Genomic DNA, 18,700 nt, shown 5'->3' on the forward strand with positions numbered 1-18,700 from the left:
CGGGAATGGGCAGGGTTATAATTCGACCACGCCCCCTTTCACCAATAAAAATCAGTGATCCTGTCGCACCATTGGGGGGGCAATTGGTTTATTTTCAGTAGGAAATGAAAATTAAAAAAAATTGTTATTGTTTTTGGAGATATTTACCTTGGAGGTCAACTCATGGAAGCTGAGATCGGTGGCAACCTGTGGCAGATTCAGCATAGCCTATCTATGTAAAATCCTGATGGCGACTTACCAGTCGCAGTAAATGTACATTTGCCGTACCATAGAGCAGATACATTGTAACGGGGAATACATTTGGAGCGTAATCTCATTTGCTCTGTGTTTCAGATCGCGGGGCTCTGTCATGCTGCGTTTAGTATTGGTGCCGCTTCTCCAGTTAATCCATCTCTCCAACCAAGATGAAATTCATTCGGCCCTCGGGGACAGCTCGACCCCTCTGTATGATTACGAGAAGATTAATCTGCCCACTGATCACATTCCGTACTACCTACACAACAACAGGCACATAGCGGCTTACTGCAGCCAGGATCCCCGCTGCCCGTACAGCGTGAGTACATCGGCAGATTACAGTAACGGGTAGACCTGTGCGCGTGAATTCATACAAATTTTAATTTAAACAACTTTTGTTTAATTCGTACAATTGTGAGAAATGAGGAGGGACCCCCAATGACGAGAGAGAAATGAAGGAGAAAGCCCTTCTTTTTCCGCTTCTTCTTCTGAGCTCTTCCTCCTCTGCTCCGTCTCTGCTTCCCCTTCTCCGCAGCTCTGTCTCTGCTTCCCCTTCTCCGCAGCTCTGTCTCTGCTTCCCCTTCTCCGCAGCTCTGTCTCTGCTTCTCCGCAGCTCTGTCTCTGCTTCTCCGCAGCTCTGTCTCTGCTTCTCCGCAGCTCTGTCTCTGCTTCTCCGCAGCTCTGTCTCTGCTTCTCCGCAGCTCTGTCTCTGCTTCTCCGCAGCTCTGTCTCTGCTTCTCCGCAGCTCTGTCTCTGCTTCTCCGCAGCTCTGTCTCTGCTTCTCCGCAACTCTGTCTCTGAAATAATAGCTACTTACCATCTCTAGGAACATCTGGGTAACCTGAATTCCTGCTGGGGCTATGAGAAGTCGTGTAAGGAGAACCATCGGTTCAGTTACCCCGTTTGTCACCACGTAGACTTTGGTTGGTAAGTTTATCTTCAACCAAAACAAAATATATTCATTTTTCATTTACTAAGCTTTTATATTATGGTGTATTTAACCCTTTAATGACATTCCATTTTGGAATCTGGGAATTGCTATAAAGTATCACTTATTGGCTTATCGTAGCTTCACGTTCCTGTAGCCCTTAAAGATGGGTCTTCTTCTGGATTGTGAGCTGAGAACATTCCAGTTGACGTAATATTGTTTTGGACCCGGAATGGGAAAAGTGCCTTGAATATTGCGCTCATGTTGAGATCAACTAATTTGCATGAGAACATTTCATTTGATTATATTGTCACCTGTTCTCCCAGGGCAAGGACCAAGGAAGAAGCTCAGGAGATATTTTGGAATCAAGCTGACTTTGGTTATGTAAAAGAGAGAAAGGCTGAAACACAAATATTGTGTCGTCCCCGGGGGCAGGTATGTTAAATTTTTATTTTGAGACCACTTTTTTATTTTGATCCATTTTCAGATAGGCTTACAGGGCATAACCTTGGTTTGCCCATGTTTTGTCCCCAGGGGGATTCACTGTTGGCCTGTTCCAGCTATCTCCAGCACTGCAGGGCCAAAAACCTGTACCTGGATTTGAGAAAACCAAGGAGAGGCCAAGACAGGTTTGTCTGCCGTGTGTTTTTCCTTCTTTAACCAAAAACTCTCAGGTCGAAAACGCCAAGTTGTTTTAGTTGGCTAAATTTGAGCAAATTGTCTGTTATCTTAAGCGAAGTTGACTGTCAAAGGCACTTCCGTTTTAGACAACACAACCGCCATCTTCCCTCTAGTTATGGAAATATAGCGACTGAACTGGAGTTCAAAATGGTCTCCAACACCATAGTCAGCTCCTTGGGAGGAGAATTGGTGCAGAAGGTCATTCAGCTTGATAGGACTGCCCAAGTAGGCAACCACCTTGCTCACCAGCCTAACAAACGAAGACTGATGACTTGACTAGAAGACTTGGTTGCCAACGTATATGACCAACGCGACTAACTGGCCCAGCAATTAGCTTGACAGCTACGATGAGGACAATATAAGGGCAGAATGTCCTAGCTGCCAGCACAGACTGATCAGCAACTCAACTTTTTGTAGTTTTTGTTTTACTTCCTCGAGTTCTTTCCTTCAGGTTTAAGGAAGACTTTTTGCAGAAGGGAGAGATAGGAGGACACTGTGATCTCGACTCCGACAAACTGACGTCTCAAGGTCAACGGAAGAGCCCCCTGCAGTCTTGGTGCGTTTTACCGTCAATTATATACGTTTCACCGCCGATTATATAACATTTATTTTTCCATCCACTTTATTTAGAATCGTAGACGTTGACCTAACGGTAATTTAGGTTGTTTTTTTTTGCAAATAGGCTGTTTTCCCTAAAATAAGAGAAGGATGCTTGTAATTAAACACCAGCCGTATAAATCAAAGTCTGAAACGAGAGGTACTAATTAATTTCTTTACAAGTACCGCGGTGGAAAATCAATATAAGTCCTTGCTGGTCAGCTGTAACGGTTATCGATCGTGTGGGTGGAAGATCCGAGGTTCTCCAGGTGCTTGGAGCTTCTATCGATAAACTTTCTCTTGAATTTTCAGCGTCTCTTCTTATTTTTTTCTGGGTTATTATTATTATTATTATTATATTGTAAAGTCAAGTCGTTGTCCCGGACGACCCATCAAAAAATTCCCATGCTTTTATAGAATCTTCTTGGCTGGTGGAACCTCAGTTCTTGAGGAGCGACTCTAAGGAACCAGTGAGTGAAACTGGGAGTCGTGGATGTTGTAGACAGGAATTCCATAGGTGGCTCCCGGCCAGCTTTTCAACGTCCGTAAAAAAAATGTAAAAAGCACTTCTAATGGTGACTATCGAACAATAGGAAGCCATAATGTCAAGCTCCCGTGACACAGTCATTTCCTATAGGCCAACGGGAATCACATTTGGAAGGCAGCCATGTTATTTCTTAAAAAGGAACAAAACAGAATTAAAAGGTTAAGTGAGAAAAAAAACAACACATATATTTAGTACTTTTTAGCTCCAATTCTCTTGAGTTCTGATCCATAATTACAGAAAGAATGTAAAGATTTATGTTCTACAATCACAGGTTTCGAGTAACATTGGGAGTGAACATTAATAAACATAAAATTATAACAAAATGCAGCTTTTAATTTTTTATTTAATTCATATCCACCCTTTATTTTATTCTTTTTTTTTTTTTCCCGTAAATCATAATGATATTGTTCTTTTCCTTCTTTTTTTTTTTTTTAGTTTATTTTATTTTAATTGTTTTTTTTTGTAGAATGCTTCGAGCCTCTTTGGTTGAAAAGCAATTTATATGTAAATATATAATTCTGATTATTTTTTTTTATTTTTTTTTTTCATATTCAGCTTGGCATTTTGTAAAGTTGAAAGCTTTTATAGAATATGCTTTCTTCCATTAACCCCCTGATTCATCAGAATAAGCGTGTGCGCGTGCGCGTGAGCGTGTGCGCGTGAGCGTGCGCGTGAGCGTGCGACGTGTAACATGTGGGGGGGGGTAATTTGTCATCGTTTTCCTTTAAGGTTTGCGGAACTCCAGAATTATACGTCCCTGAGCTTTAAACCTATAGAAGACAGACAGTGTGACATCATCATTGAAAAACCAACATATTTCATGAAATTAGATGCAGGTAACTATCTCCCTTTTTGCGTTTTAACTATTTAATATATATATATTGCATTAAGAAATCTAGTGTTGCCCCGACGTCACAGCGATAGTCCCCGTGATATTTTTGGAGATGCTAATAAATCTTGGGTACAAAGCAGATAAAATATGAAACTTTTGGACAGTTTTGTGTTCTGTGAAATAAAATGTAGCTTTATAAAGGAATAACACGTTTTTTTTGTTTTTCAGGCGTTAACATGTACCATCATTTCTGTGATTTTGTCAATCTTTACATCACTCAGCACGTCAACAATTCTTTCAGCACCGACGTTCAAATTATCATGTGGGATACAGTAAGTGGAAAAAACACGTGAGATTTTAGAGATTTTTAGTGTAATTTTTAATATATTTTATTAGGCTTTGTTTGAGCGTGAGAAAGGAAGAGACAAGCGTAATATAATCAAGTAACACAGCATCTGCCGGTGAGTCGGACCCATTCGGCCCCCATTTAGTCTGCCTGTTTCTCCTGCTGTAAAGATTCAAACCTTAATCAGTCGTTTGAAATCCAGCGCACACGGGGTTAATGTTGTAAATGACTATTGTAGCTGGAAACGGTTGATACAGAGGCGTACAGAGGCCCTTTATCACTCCCATCACTCCCGTGTTCCAATGGCCCTTTATCACTCCCATCACTCCTGTGTTCCAATGGCCGTTTATCACTCCCATCACTCCTGTGCTCCAATGGCCCTTTATCACTCCCATCACTCCTGTGTTCCAATGGCCCTTTATCACTCCCATCACTCCTGTGTTCCAATGGCCCTTTATCACTCCCATCACTCCTGTGTCCCAATGGCCCTTTATCACTCCCATCACTCCTGTGTTCCAATGGCCCTTTATCACTCCCATCACTCCTGTGTTCCAATGGCCCTTTATCACTCCCATCACTCCTGTGCTCCAATGGCCCTTTATCACTCCCATCACTCCTGTGCTCCAATGGCCCTTTATCACTCCCATCACTCCTGTGCTCCAATGGCCCTTTATCACTCCCATCACTCCTGTGTTCCAATGGCCCTTTATCACTCCCATCACTCCTGTGTTCCAATGGCCCTTTATCACTCCCATCACTCCTGTGCTCCAATGGCCCTTTATCACTCCCATCACTCCTGTGCTCCAATGGCCCTTTATCACTCCCATCACTCCTGTGTTCCAATGGCACGTTGTGTTCGCTGATCCCAGTTTAAGTTGAAAAGGCTAATTGATGGTTAGAAACCCTTTTGTGATTTATGTTACAGCCAGACCCCAAACTTTTGATTATATTAGAATAATTATTACCGTGAGTTTTCGTGGGAAATTCGACTTTATGAGCGCCGCTTTAGAAGTTATAACACCTCTCGTAAGTTTAAAGGCTCCGTGTTCTTTTCAACTCTATTATTGAAAGCGTGAGAACAGGAAACGCCTCCTGTTTGTCACAAAGTCTGCGTTATTCTCTGCCAAGTTTTGTTTAAACGCGTATTTCATTTTACGGGGGTCTCTTAACCGTATAAAAACGTTTAATACGTATGCTAAAGAGTCAGTCCAATGCCCCCCCACACACACACCCTCAGCAAATAATGCAGATTTAAGTATTATCACCAGTCCTTGGTCTTGTTTCAGTGTATTAGCGTCTACCACTTCTGCTGGGAGGCTGTTCCACTTATCTACAACCCTCTTCCCTTACTTTGCATCTCATTGATGTACAAATATGATACGGTGTGAAAAATAACCGCTTTGGCCGGAAAATCGACTTTATTTATGGATAATTCAGACAAAAGCCTTTGTTTGATGTTCCCCGGGACCCCGTGCAGTTTTGGACGCCCTTGGCAGGCGCTCGTGGCCGGCCGCGTCCTGTTTTTGCAGGATGTCATCTCGGAGCGCTCTTATCGCAGGCTCCCAGTTACATTAAGCGATGAGGATATCCTCCCCGCAGCGGCATCCCGGACGGCGTTAAAACACCACTTCTGATTTATAACGCCATGAAACCCCCCACTATATTCAGGGGGCTTATCGGAGGTCGCGCAGGTCCTGGAGACGCGCTCGGCATGCGCGTCTCTGTAGGGAGAGATTAAAGTGACTGAATAGACCGTTATTGTTAGATTGGTAGCTCACCTGCCAAGGCTTTAGACTCTGAAGAGTGATTTGTTGCCGCCACACACGCCCACTCAGCGATATTTCATTGGTTCGGACAGCTTGGCTCATCACAAATGCCAACCCCCCCCCCGACCGTAAGAAAATGCGTCCCATTCATTTAAATGGTTAATAATCCTGTAACATTATAGAATTGATGTATATTTTTTAAAGCAATTTTAATATTTTTTTACCTAAATAAAAACATTTGAAATAATGAATTCATCATTTAAAATGGGGTGTTATTTATAATTATGCCGGGAACGCTTAATTGTCATGTGACTCACTGATAGGTCGTTGCTGTAGAAACCGTTAAAAAAAAAAAGTTCTCTAATGTTTTTGTTTTTTGGGGGGCTTCTTTTTTTTTTTTTTTTTGTTTTCACCCGGTCTTCCCCTTTCTGTGTGTTTCCAGAGTTTCTATGGCTACGGCGATTTGTTCACCGACACGTGGAAAGCGTTTACGGACTATGAGGTCACACACCTGAAAGCGTACGATTCTAAGAGGGTGGGTACAGGGAAGGTGCTCACAGAAGAGAAGGGAGGAGATCCTAATTGCGCGTGATATCGGCCTAGCGAAGAACCTGGCGCTTGAAAAAAAAAAATCAAAGATGGCCGCCGGTTGGTTAGCGCCACCCAACATATCAAAGACGTGGATTTCCCAAATATTTTATTGGGTTTTATAGCCATCTAGGAGAACAATAATGGGGTTTATTTACCCCATTTAATTTATTAACCCATTCCCTGCTGTTTCTATACACATTATCGGGGCTTTTAGAGCTGTAGAACCCTGCGATACCCTCGTACCCAGCAAACATTCTGACCTCCTAGAAAAGAGGGGCATTGGGGAGGAAAGAGGGGCACCAGGGACTCGAGGACCCAAGGAGAGACTGCTGAAAATAAATAATAAGCTGAAATGTAGCTATTTGTTGATTTTGTGTTTATTTTGCGTGTTTGTGCCGGTAGGTGTGCGTTAAGGAAGCCGTGTTCGCGTTGCCGCCGCGGATGAGATACGGCTTGTTTTATAACACCCCGCTGGTAAGCACGTTCCGGAAGACGGTGACCGCAGACATAATGTGTGAAGACGGGCGCTCTCGCGTTTACGACGTCATAAAATCCAAACGCTTGTGTTTTTTTTGTTAGATCTCGAGCTGCCGGAGCGCAGGACTCTTCAGAGCGTTTTCTCAGCACGTGCTGCACCGGCTCAACGTCAAACAGGACATTTTAAAGGTAAAACATTCTGTCCTGACCCGAAATCTCTTCAGAGTAGATCCTCCCCACGATTTCCACCAAAAACGTAAATTATTAAGATACACTACAGTTCAAAAGTTTGGGGTCACTCGGCTGTTTTCATAGAAAACAAGGACATTTCTGGCTGAAACATAATTACAAAAAACAAAATACTGTCTGCGCTTCTCACCCTAATAAAGTTGGCAACAAATATATAAACATAATATAAATGAGAGGTTGTGGTTATATGAATTGGCCAAAGCATAATTAAGCTCACCCGCCACGTCAAGGCACACTCTCAATAGGGTGAGAACCTACTCTCACCTCCTACATAGTGGGCACACAAAGCAGTTTATACTGCTACCAAAACCAGATTAATGTGTTGGGGGAGGTGCAATTAAACCTCCTCCCATTTAACCCCTGGACAGCAAGCTGCAACCAGACTGATGAGGAGCCAACAACCTCAAATATGTGCAAACAGGGAAAAGAAAAAATGTCGGTGCGCTAAGCTAGTCTCAGGCTCAAATAATACAAATGTATAATATAAGGCCTACCAAACAGTGTGAGCCGCTGCAAATACAGTGTGCTGGCTGTACAATGTATACATTGGCGGGTGAGCTTAATTATGCTTTGGCCAATTCATATAACCAAAACCTCTCATTTATATTATGTTTATATATTTGTTGCCAACTTTATTAGGGTGAGAAGCGCAGACAGTATTTTGTTTTTTGTATACATTGTACAGCCAACACACTGTATTTGCAGCATGCTCACACTGTTTGGTAGGCCTTATATTATACATTTGTATTATTTGAGCCTGAGACTAGCTTAGCGCACCGACATTTTTTCTTTTCCCTGTTTGAAACATAATTACAAAAGGGTTTCCAACCAGCAATTAGCCTTTTATACTTAAACTTGGATCAGTGAACACAACGTGCCATTGGAACCCAGGAGTGATGGGAGTGATAAAGGGCCATTGGAACACAGGAGTGATGGGAGTGATAAAGGGCCATTGGAACACAGGAGTAATGGGAGTGATAAAGGGCCATTGGAACACAGGAGTGATGGGAGTGATAAAGGGCCATGGGAACACAGGAGTGATGGGAGTGATAAAGGGCCATTGGAACACAGGAGTGATGGGAGTGATAAAGGGCCATTGGACCACAGGAGTGATGGGCGTGATAAAGGGCCATTGGAACACAGGAGTGATGGGAGTGATAAAGGACCTCTGTACGCCTATGAAGAGATTCCATTAAAAATCAGCCGTTTCCAGTTACAATAGTCATTTACAACATTAACCCCGTCTGCGCTGGATTTCTGATCCATTTCATGTTTTTTTAATGGACAAAATCTGCTTTTCTTCAAAAACAAGAAAATGTCTATAAGTGATCCCAAACTTTTAAACTTTTTTATTCAATGTGCGTCTTTTTCATCTTGATTAGATTATATGTGGTAAGACAATGTATTAGGATACGGACAGGACGCCACGCGGCGCGGCCACGATATTCATGGACATTTCTCTTAATTGTTGGGTTTAGGAGGAGGCCGTTCGAGTCACCGTACTCGTACGCAGCACGGAGTTTCGGAGGATACTGAACTTGGATGAGGTACCGATGAATATCTTTTTAGAAACGTTATTGGCTCACGTCTTATACGATCTCTCGTTGTTTTCTTACGTGTCCTGAGAACCGAACGTTCATCACATTGTTGTGAAACGCGCCGGGAAAGCTGACCGCGAACATTAGAATAGAGATTCTCCCTGGTCTGGGGATTGTCCTGGACGTTTTTCAAAACAAGCAATAAAGCTTCCTTAGAGACTAAAAATAGTATCCTTTGACATATTTTCTACTCTGCTTTCTGTGTAACCATAGCAACATAGAATCCGCTGGCAGATCGCCCCCATTCGGCCCCCGTCTAGTCGCCCGTTTCTCCTGCTGTAAAGACTCAAACCTTAATCAGTCGTTGGTCTCGTCTTAGATTCAGGAGCCGTATGTCTATCCCATGCATGTTTAATATCCTCACTGTATTACCCTCTACCACCTCTGCTGAGAGTATGTTCCATTTACCTACCACCCTCTCAGTAAAATGTGGCAAGGATATAAAGGAATTGCATTTGTTAAATAAAAATACCCCCCAAACATAAATGAATCATTGAATGCCACCTAAATCTTTTTTTCTTCTTCTTCTTTGTAACCGAACATCATACTCTCTCAGTACCATAAAACCAATTGTGCCTCTCGAATCAAGTTCTCTGTTATCCAAATCAGAATTACCTTCTCATTGACGAACTTTTAATTACTTTTAATTATTTACTACTTATTTTTTTTTTACTTATACTTATTTATTTCCTATTAATTTTTTCTTTAATAATATACAAAGCAGTCAAATGTTCTTAATTTTTATCTTTATATATATATATATATATATATATATTTATTTTTTCTCTAGCTGGTCCATGCGCTGGAGAAGTTTCCTTTGTTTAAAGTTCAGGTCGTAGATTACAGGTACAGGTAAGTTTCAGATATTTTTTTTTTATTATTTAAATTATAAGTGCAACAAATAGTTTTTTGGGGGGAGTTTTATAGAAAAACAAACAAAAAAAAAAAATGATTTATTCCAGCTTTATTATGGTCTGTAAAAATAAATAAATAAACAAAATCAGTTATTATATTGATACAATGTGTCTGACCACACGGGATCGCAACCCGCTAAATACAGCCCTGCAATGGTGACCGCTCTATCGTGACATCTTCTCTTTCAACAGGCATATCGGATTCCTGGAACAACTGACGATCACGCATAACTCTGATATATTTATCGGGATGCACGGCGCTGGTCTCACACATTTACTATTCCTACCCGACTGGGCTGTCATTTTTGAGCTGTAAGTCTTGGTTTTTATGCTATTTTCAACGACAGGGGCGCCATTTATGTTCTGTGATCTAGCGGGCATCAAACTATTACCATTAAAGGGTTAATTTGCCATAATGGGCAAATAATCAATGCTACTTTTTGTAATTACCCCCCGCCCCCCCAAACAGAGCTGTCGTTCGGGATATTGGCTTCTGGGGCAAACAATATGACATCACATGATGACACGTGTCATGTTTTTGTTTTTTTCTCAACCTTGACATTTTGTGTTACTTGGTTGCCAAAGAACCGAGTTGCTCGTTGCCCCGAAAAGGCTTTTTTTTAATGACTTTCAAGAATGGAATTTTCAATAATTATTTATAGACTCTTCAGGAGAACAGAATGAGCGCTTCCCACGACTCGTGTCTGGAGAGTCCCAATATTTTTCACGCGACCAGAAACTGCATTGTCAGAAAGTAACGTAAAATGAAAATAATTTTCCTTAAAGCAGGAAAAAAAATAAAACTTCTATAAGAAAATAAAAAAAAATTGTTACAGTAACGTGCAATAATGGCTGATTGATCTGTGTGCAGCTCCAGATTATTTTAGAATATTTTTTATTATTTATTGATCTCTATAGCACCGTCATAATCTGTAGCGCTGTACAGCAAGCAAAGAGAACCCTAACTCAGCTTTTATCTCTAACCCTGAGAAGCATTCTCAGCAAAGCAAGTCAAGACCGGTTGACTTTAATGTTTAGAATAAAGGGCTTTGTTGCAGAATTCTGACGACAACGCGTTTCGCGTTAATCCAACAATGATTGGTTGCTTTTATGTTTTAAAGGTATAATTGCGAAGATCAACACTGTTACTTAGACTTGGCATGCCTCCGAGGCATACATTATATCACGTGGACGAAAAAAGACAAAGTCTTTCCCCAGGATAAGGTAAACGTAATTATTCTATAGCCATTTTATGTGATAATTATTTAACCAATAATAATAATAATAATAATACCTCTCTATGGTACATATTAACTAAAAAGCAGATATAAGTATAAACATACCCATTCCCTCACATTTATATTCTAGCACTGGGCTAAGGGTTATAAAAATAAGAAAAAAATAATAATTGTGTAAAATAAAATAATAAAAATAATAATAATAATTGTAAAATAATTAGATTTCAACAAATCCAGATTTGGCCGGGAAAGTTCAGAAATTTGGGGGGGGGATTTGCACATATCCCTGCTGAATTAGATACATCGGTCTCGCCAGTCCCTTTACGTTGATCGGCCGCGCATGGATAGCAGGAGATAGAAGCGGAGGCAAATTAATTGGCTGCTAGTTGATCCTGCCAATAATTCAGTGCGTGTCCTACACAAAAAGATCAATAGATCCCGCGGGTTTTTAAATGAAAGTTGTTTGTGTGTCCAGGATGACTTAATTAACTTGTCTCTCGATAAAGAAAAATAAATGCCTGCGGCTCACGGACCTCGTTATTGTTTTTGGTCAAGGGGCACCATCCGACTCTGGGAGAACACCCCAAATTTACCAATTACGCCTTCGATGTGGAGGAGTTCATGCGGCTGGTTCACTCGGCAGCCAAATACGTGTCCGGCCATCAGAAGTGGCCGTTTAGGAGACGCCACGATGAGCTTTAAGATCTGAAATGTTAAAGATGGTCAACGGTCAGCTCTGGATCTTCAACGCCCGGACGAAACACCTACATCTCACGAGGATTCTGAATTTTTTTTTTTTTTTGTAAATTAAGATTTTTTTTAATTATTAATATTATTTTTATTTGCACAGATTATTGAACCCGCATGAAACATGCTTATTCGTATTTATTAGTAACTTGTTAGAGTTATTTTCCCGTTCCTGCATAGTCCAGAACCGGTTGAGTCGGCCATGAAAAAAATTAAGGATTTATAAGGAAGGGACAACATTAGATTTTTGGTTTTTATTAAATTTTAAGTGTGTTTAATGTATTCATTCAGTAATTTATTTTAAGCACATTTTGAGCACATTACCTATTTCATGCTATATTATTATTACTATTATTATTATTTTATTATTTTTTTTAGAGAGGAAAAAAAAGAGCTTATTTTTAATATATTTAATACCCATTTTTATTCTTTGCTAAAACTAAAATATTTGAAGGAAACAGCAGAATTGTTTTTTTTAGGAAGCAGCCATCTAGTACTTTTTATAGAATTTTTATGGTATAGTTCTTGACAATTTAAAATAACGACGGATGAAAGGGATTAAATGTTTAATTTTATGCATAGATAAAAAGGCCCTTAATACTTGAAATTTATATATAAATTAATATTTTTCCATGGAAATACATTTCACATAATCTTCTTTTTGTATAAATGGTGCTTATAGAGGGCGGATAGATTTCGCTGTTATCAGAAACCTTTATAAAAATGACTACTGTTTCCGAATTCTTTCGTAAAATGCATATTTTCGAGTTTCTATTTACAAGAAAACGAGTCTTGTTAATTACAATTACTTGAAAAAAAATGTTTTTTAATAACTAGCTTTTTGAATAAAAATAAGTGTCTCTGATCTGTTTATGGAAATTATACTTTGTCCATTCCATTGATGGAATCCGCACATTACGAGAATTTACTGTATACAGCTTAATATACTTATATACTTAATATACTTAATATAAGTTTGTCCTTTATGTCACTAAAACCCCTCTGATTGTATTCAGGTCTATTCACTAAATTACTGCACGTTCCTGCAAGTTGGAAAAACTTTGCAGCAAGGAACTGGCATGAATAACTTGCAAATTCACCAAAGCCACCTTGTATTAGCATTTGCAACAAAGAAAAATACATTGCATGCCCTCACCTGTGGCTTTCAAAATGGAAAGTTGCAGACACTCGCATGCCCTCACAAACAACTTACACTTTGTACTTTGTATTTGACTCTGATCAGTCACGTTTAAAGGTTGACTCGATTGATCACTCAACACCCTAGTAACTCAAATGTGGTTACTTGCTAATGGTGGCAACCAAATGGTGCAAGTAATGGTCCTGGAAACCATGACTTGTCAAGAGGTAAAGATCTTCTGAATGAAGTCAAGCAGGGATTCCAGCCATGATATAGTATGGAGAAAAGCACCAACGGAATGCTCAGATATCGGGAGAATATGAGACGGCTCCAGACTGTGCGACACCCGAGAACCTAAAATTGGGGCAAAACTGTGACAGTTTCCAAAAATGTCAATACAAGTTAATAATTATAATTTATTCCATAAAACATGCAAAAACATTCAGTACAGTTTAGAGTCGGTTGCTTCACCAACTAAATGATTCATCAGTATTTATTTATATCATTCAGATGTCATTAATACAAAAAATCACAATTTGTTGCTTCCCTCTTTATTGACAAATCTACATTATTATGTGAATAACGTAGCGTTTAAACCTCGCCAAATGGGAGAGCAGCACAAGAAAAGCTTTAAGTGCCGATAATTATATGTTGTTTTTTTTAAAGTCCATTTTGTCCATTTTAAATATATTGTAGCCGTGTTCTGTGTCAACCTAAGTGCCCATTAAATCAAATACTCTCTCTCTCTTTATATATCTATATATAAAGTTATCTTCATGTGATATTAAAGGCAAAGATAATCTGCAGAAAAAAAATGTTTTTCTCCATAGGGGGTCACATAATGTATTTTCCATCACACATCAGAACTTTGCGACATCTGGTCCACAACTAACATCATTCTTAGCCGGCTATCAAACGCAGGCTTTTAACTTCGTTTTCGTTTGTTTCGCCGGGGCTCCCTTCTCGTTTTTAGACATTTGCATGAATTAACGAAATTCGTTAAAAATGTATATGATAAGGAGTGAAAAGTGCATGATGGGAAATCTTCTCTTTGAAATACCGATACTTGGCTGAATACCTATGGAGTGGATTCGAATAGAATTCTCATTAACAGTGAGTCACCTTAGAAGGAACACGGATTTCTGGCTGTAAAGGATTTACCCCACCTGCCCCCTGTCCTTATTACAGCCCCCTCATTACTATAACATTTCCAAGGGTCAAAATCCGCTTACAAGAGTTAATCAAACAGTGCCTCGGAAATGCCACATTATAGAGATTTACAAATGCCACGTTATATATATAATTAGCGCATTCCATCAACGGAGTCCGCTGAAGTCCTGGCGTAAAAAAACAGCGCTACATCAAAAATGTCAAAGAAACATGAAAATGTTGGATTATTCCATCACTTTATATGGTATATGGAACACTAAAATATCAATAAATATATTATTTGAGAAAGACAAGACATTATAAGAGGAAAGAAGAGGAGCATTATTAGATGAGAGAGGGACTGTCCATCCTAAACAGGGACACTTGGGATGTATGCATCCCTGTGTGGCTTGGGTCCAGGTCAGTGCCCTGTGGATAAGATTGCCCCGAACTACGTTAGCCCTCCCCATAATGCTTCCATGTTTTCCTGCAGCGGCTCATGACATCATTTTGCACCACAGAGCAAAACGCGTGGGCAGTTTGGCCTAAAGGACAGAAATTACCGTATATATATATATATATATATATATATATATAGCTTTAACGGCGTTAATGTGATGCTTCGAGAATACGCGTATTTCTAGAAAGGTGTGAATGAGTTTTGACTATAGCTGTACATTTTAACCCTTTCAATTCCTTCCTTTTCTTTTTTTTTTTTTTTTAATTACTTTTTTTTTCTTCCCGTCTGCAAATCTTTTTTTGTAATTAAAAAATACATTTTAGTGGAATATATTTCCATTTTTGCTTCTATGTCCCATGACAAAAATAACACCAAAAAAAAAAAAAAACACCTAAAAAACAAATCATTAAAATAAAAATAAATTAATAATTCTTAATGTCTCAAAGTCTGTTTGTATCTCGGCGAAAGCCCCCCCCGATGGCCCTGTTTGTATTAGAGCCCCGCGTCTGTTCTTCCCAGCCCTCCGTCTGTCTGTCTCCGCCTAGGTATCCGTCCGTCTGTCTAATTCCTATTATACGGTTATTAAATACGGTGCGGATTCGCGCAGGCTCGTCTCCCCGGCCGCATTGAAAACCCATTTGCATTTCAATGTTTCAGGACTGTACGATCACAATTGTTCTGTCACACCTATTTATTTGGCAAATATGCGAGTGTAACGCGGGATGATAAGAAAGAATACAATTTTGTTTTCATTTCGAGGCCGTTATGAAATCTGATTACATCAGGTAGATCCGGGCTTCACCTTAATACGCCTAAAGATAGAATATATTCTCGGCGGCTATAAATACACAAATTGCTTGTGGCAGGCAATCAAAATGTTTCTGGCGCATATAAATGTGACGTGCGCGGGTCTGACCCCACCGCTGAATGTGTTCATATACCCCGACACGTTTAGAAGCCTTCATCGCAGCTAATGTCATTAAAAGACCGATTGTCAATGGTTGGTTACGGCGGGGGGGGGGGGGTCGCCAAGCGTCAGAGCCGTACGCTTTACATACAAAACGCGTTATCCCGCCATCCTTCTGGGCTGATATTTTCTGTTTTTACAAGTTTATCTCTGTTTGTAATCTGGCAAAGAAACCATAAAGCACCTGGGATCCCGGAGACCAGCGGAGACGGGCAGCGTTAAGTCGTAAAATTCAGCGAGCGAGAGTTTAACACTTTCAGCGTTGTGCCGACCAGAAGAGGAGGTACACTATATGGACAAAAGTATTGGGACGCCTGACCATTACACCAACAGGGGCTTTGATGACATCACATTCTAAATACATAGACATTAATATGAAGTTGGTCCCCCCTTTGCAGCTATAACGGCTTTCACTCTTCTGGGAAGGCTTTGCACAAGATTTTGGGGAGTTTCTGTAGGAATTTTTGCCCGTTCATCCAGTAGAGGGTCTGTGAGGTCAGGCGCTGATGTTGGACGAGACGCCCGGCTCGCAATCTCCATTTCAAGTCATCCGAAAGGTGTGCGATGGGATTGAGGTTAGAGCTCTGTGCGGCCGGCCAAGTTCTTCCACCCAAAACCATCCAACAGAGTGTTTATGGCGCAGTCACGCTGGAATAGAAAAGGGTCCCCCCCAAAGTGTTCCCACAAAGTTGGAAGCCGAGCATCGTCCAAAATATATGCGAAGCATTAAGGTTTATGGGGCATCAGTCCCTGACCTCCACAGCCTCCGTAGACGGCTTTGAAAGGTGTTATGTGCCTTTAAGTCATAGAATGCCAGGATATGACATCACATCCCGGTTCTCTGCTGTGAGGTCGGCGGCCATGGAATACCAAAACTTTTAAGAAGCCATTTTGGTTCCTGTGGTAACAACCTATCAGTACATCACACATCGATTAAGCATTTCCCTGAAAAATTGTGAACTCAATTAAATGAACTAAATATTTATCCGCAGACAGGGCCCTCTTTTACCTAATGTTTCGGTTCGTCTTAGTCTGTCAATTCTAGTTTTGTTAATGATTGTAAATGATTTAATTTAAATTTCGTACAGGATAACAAGAACACGAATTCGTGAAAAAAAAAACAAAAAAAAAAAACTATAAATATTTGTATTTTTTTTAAACTTCGACGTTTTATAAATGTGGAATGAGGTTATTGTCCATATTGGAAATTCTGGATATATATGAAATTAAAAATCGTATCATAGACGTCGATCCAATTGTTTTTGTAAACATCTCTGCTACGGGCCGATAGAAAACAATTATGATAATGAGACGGTAGAAAACCCATAAGCCATAAAAAAAAAAAAAAAAAGCTTAATAACGGCGATCCTATTTGGTACGGCTTCAGTTGTCTAGTTCAGCTAATAACGCTTTTAGGCAAAATGCAATTAATGGCTCTTGGGTAGACAGCGATTTGGCCGAGCTCAGGACTCAGCATTCGCAGGACGCTCGCGCGTTTCACCTTGATGTTGTTAAGAATGCTGACTTCGTACGAGTTCGCTGATTACTTTCTGCAGTTTGCTTCTTCCAATTATGTTTCCAAATTTACTATGGACTTTTGAAACCTGTAGGACAAATATATTTAGTTCATCAAATTACATTTGAAGGTCAGAATACGCAACAACAAAAAAAAAAGTGAAATTCTTTCCCTCCTCGCTTTGCTGTTGGAAGGTGGGGGGGGGAGTGTGGAGGGGGTGATAACATTTAAATTGTGGTTATTGTTAGAGATACCGGTCAGAGCGTTTTCACGCCGAAAGATAGTTTTTTTTACTAAAGGGGGCGCTGTTTATGGTTAATGGCACTAGATGGCGCTAAAACACTTCCGATGATTCATTACCAACCCTGCTGAAACAGAGAACCTCCCGACAGATCGGCCACATTCGGCCCCATCTAGTCTTTTATCTTTCCTGCAGTAAAACCTTAATCAGTCGTTGGTCTCGTCTTAGATTCACGAGCCATATGTCCATCCCATGCATGTTTAATCCCCTTACTGCATTACCCTCTACCACTTCTGCTGGGAGGCTAGTCCATTTATCTACCACCTTCTCCATAAAACTTTGCTATGTTACATCTATGCTTCTAAACGCTCTAGATTTATTAAGGTCAGGTAATGCCCTAAGAATTGTCATAGAACACATTCTAACACAAGTATATCACTTAAATTCTGGAATTATTAGAGAAATCAAACTTTAGGTAAACGCCCTTATAAATTAAGTTATTAATATCATATTCTCACTGGTTGATATTTTAATATTTATATGATATTTAATTTTTACAAATATGTAAAATTTTTACAGTTTTGGGTTTTTTCAAACTTAATTTCGTAATTCAACCGACTTTTATGCATGAATATTATTCACGGAAACATAATCTGCTTTGATGGAAATGATGCTTAAAATTTAAAAATCTACAATATTTCAGGAATTTTTATGGATATGGTTCATGTAAGCTTTGATGGGTTTAACATAATCTGACAAAAGCCTTCCTACTTTTAAGCAAGCTCCACCCAGCTTTGCTCATTTTACTCCTAGTTCAATTCCATGTACAGTCTGTATCCCTATAAAATAATTGTAGTTATATTATACAGCTAAAAGAAAACCTAGGGGCACATAACATCTTGCGTATTCCTGTTAATAAATTACACACATCTATACAGCAGACGGATGCTTTTGTGCATCAAGAAGCCTTTGGGGGTCCCCTAGTTCCTTGTGGCCCCCCTGCACCACACCAAGGGCCAATCTTCTGCCACGTCATGCATATTTTCCCTTGAGAATACTGAAGTAAAGCTCTCCTTTCATCTTCGCTGCTGCTTATAAGCTCAGATTTATTTTTTATTTCCATTGAATGTCCCCTTCAAGTTTAATCCATCTTTTATTGATGTTTGTTGATTGCGTGGGTTAACTGTAGCTCTTGCCTGCGCTAACTGGGAATTACCAGCAGGGGGCAGCATAATGCCAACAATTCATTTATTATTATTATTATTATTATTATTCAGAATGGCAAAGGTTGCAATTAAAAGACCTCAGCGTATTCCCCTGTACCCTCACCCCAATACCAAGTGATGGCCAAGGTTTACACCATTTTATGTTAAAAAAAACCACTCCTCCTAGTGATCTCGGGAGCGCTGGTACTATCTGGGCCAAGTTGCTTTAGGTGGCTAACACACATATCCACACAAACACATAAAAACACTAACGTACAT

General features: G+C 39.9%; 1 protein-coding gene across 1 annotated transcript; it reads left to right on the top strand.

Moving 5' to 3' along the window:
* Positions 1-349: 349 nt before the first annotated feature.
* LOC149271435 (EGF domain-specific O-linked N-acetylglucosamine transferase-like) lies at positions 350-11,700 on the top strand. Its single transcript, XM_089507428.1, has 15 exons — positions 350-553; positions 1,061-1,161; positions 1,489-1,597; positions 1,697-1,791; positions 2,295-2,399; positions 3,717-3,823; positions 4,048-4,151; positions 6,374-6,466; positions 6,925-6,996; positions 7,102-7,188; positions 8,727-8,795; positions 9,637-9,698; positions 9,953-10,072; positions 10,882-10,984; positions 11,554-11,700. Exons 1-15 carry the CDS (start codon positions 350-352, stop codon positions 11,698-11,700), a joined length of 1,578 nt encoding a protein of 525 aa, XP_089363554.1.
* Positions 11,701-18,700: the final 7,000 nt, after the last annotated feature.

The sequence above is a fragment of the Sceloporus occidentalis genome, unplaced genomic scaffold, assembly GCF_023333645.1.
Source record: "Sceloporus occidentalis isolate IW3139 unplaced genomic scaffold, rSceOcc1.0.p SCAF_515, whole genome shotgun sequence".
Lineage (NCBI taxonomy): Eukaryota > Metazoa > Chordata > Lepidosauria > Squamata > Phrynosomatidae > Sceloporus > Sceloporus occidentalis.

Coding starts and splice junctions, on each gene's coding strand:
- LOC149271435 (XM_089507428.1), top strand. CDS start 350: ATGCTGCGTTTAGTATTGGTGCCGCTTCTCCAGTTAATCCATCTCTCC. Junction 554..1,060: donor ATCCCCGCTGCCCGTACAGC/GTGAGTACATCG, acceptor TACCATCTCTAG/GAACATCTGGGTAACCTGAA. Junction 2,400..3,716: donor AAGAGCCCCCTGCAGTCTTG/GTGCGTTTTACC, acceptor TTTTCCTTTAAG/GTTTGCGGAACTCCAGAATT.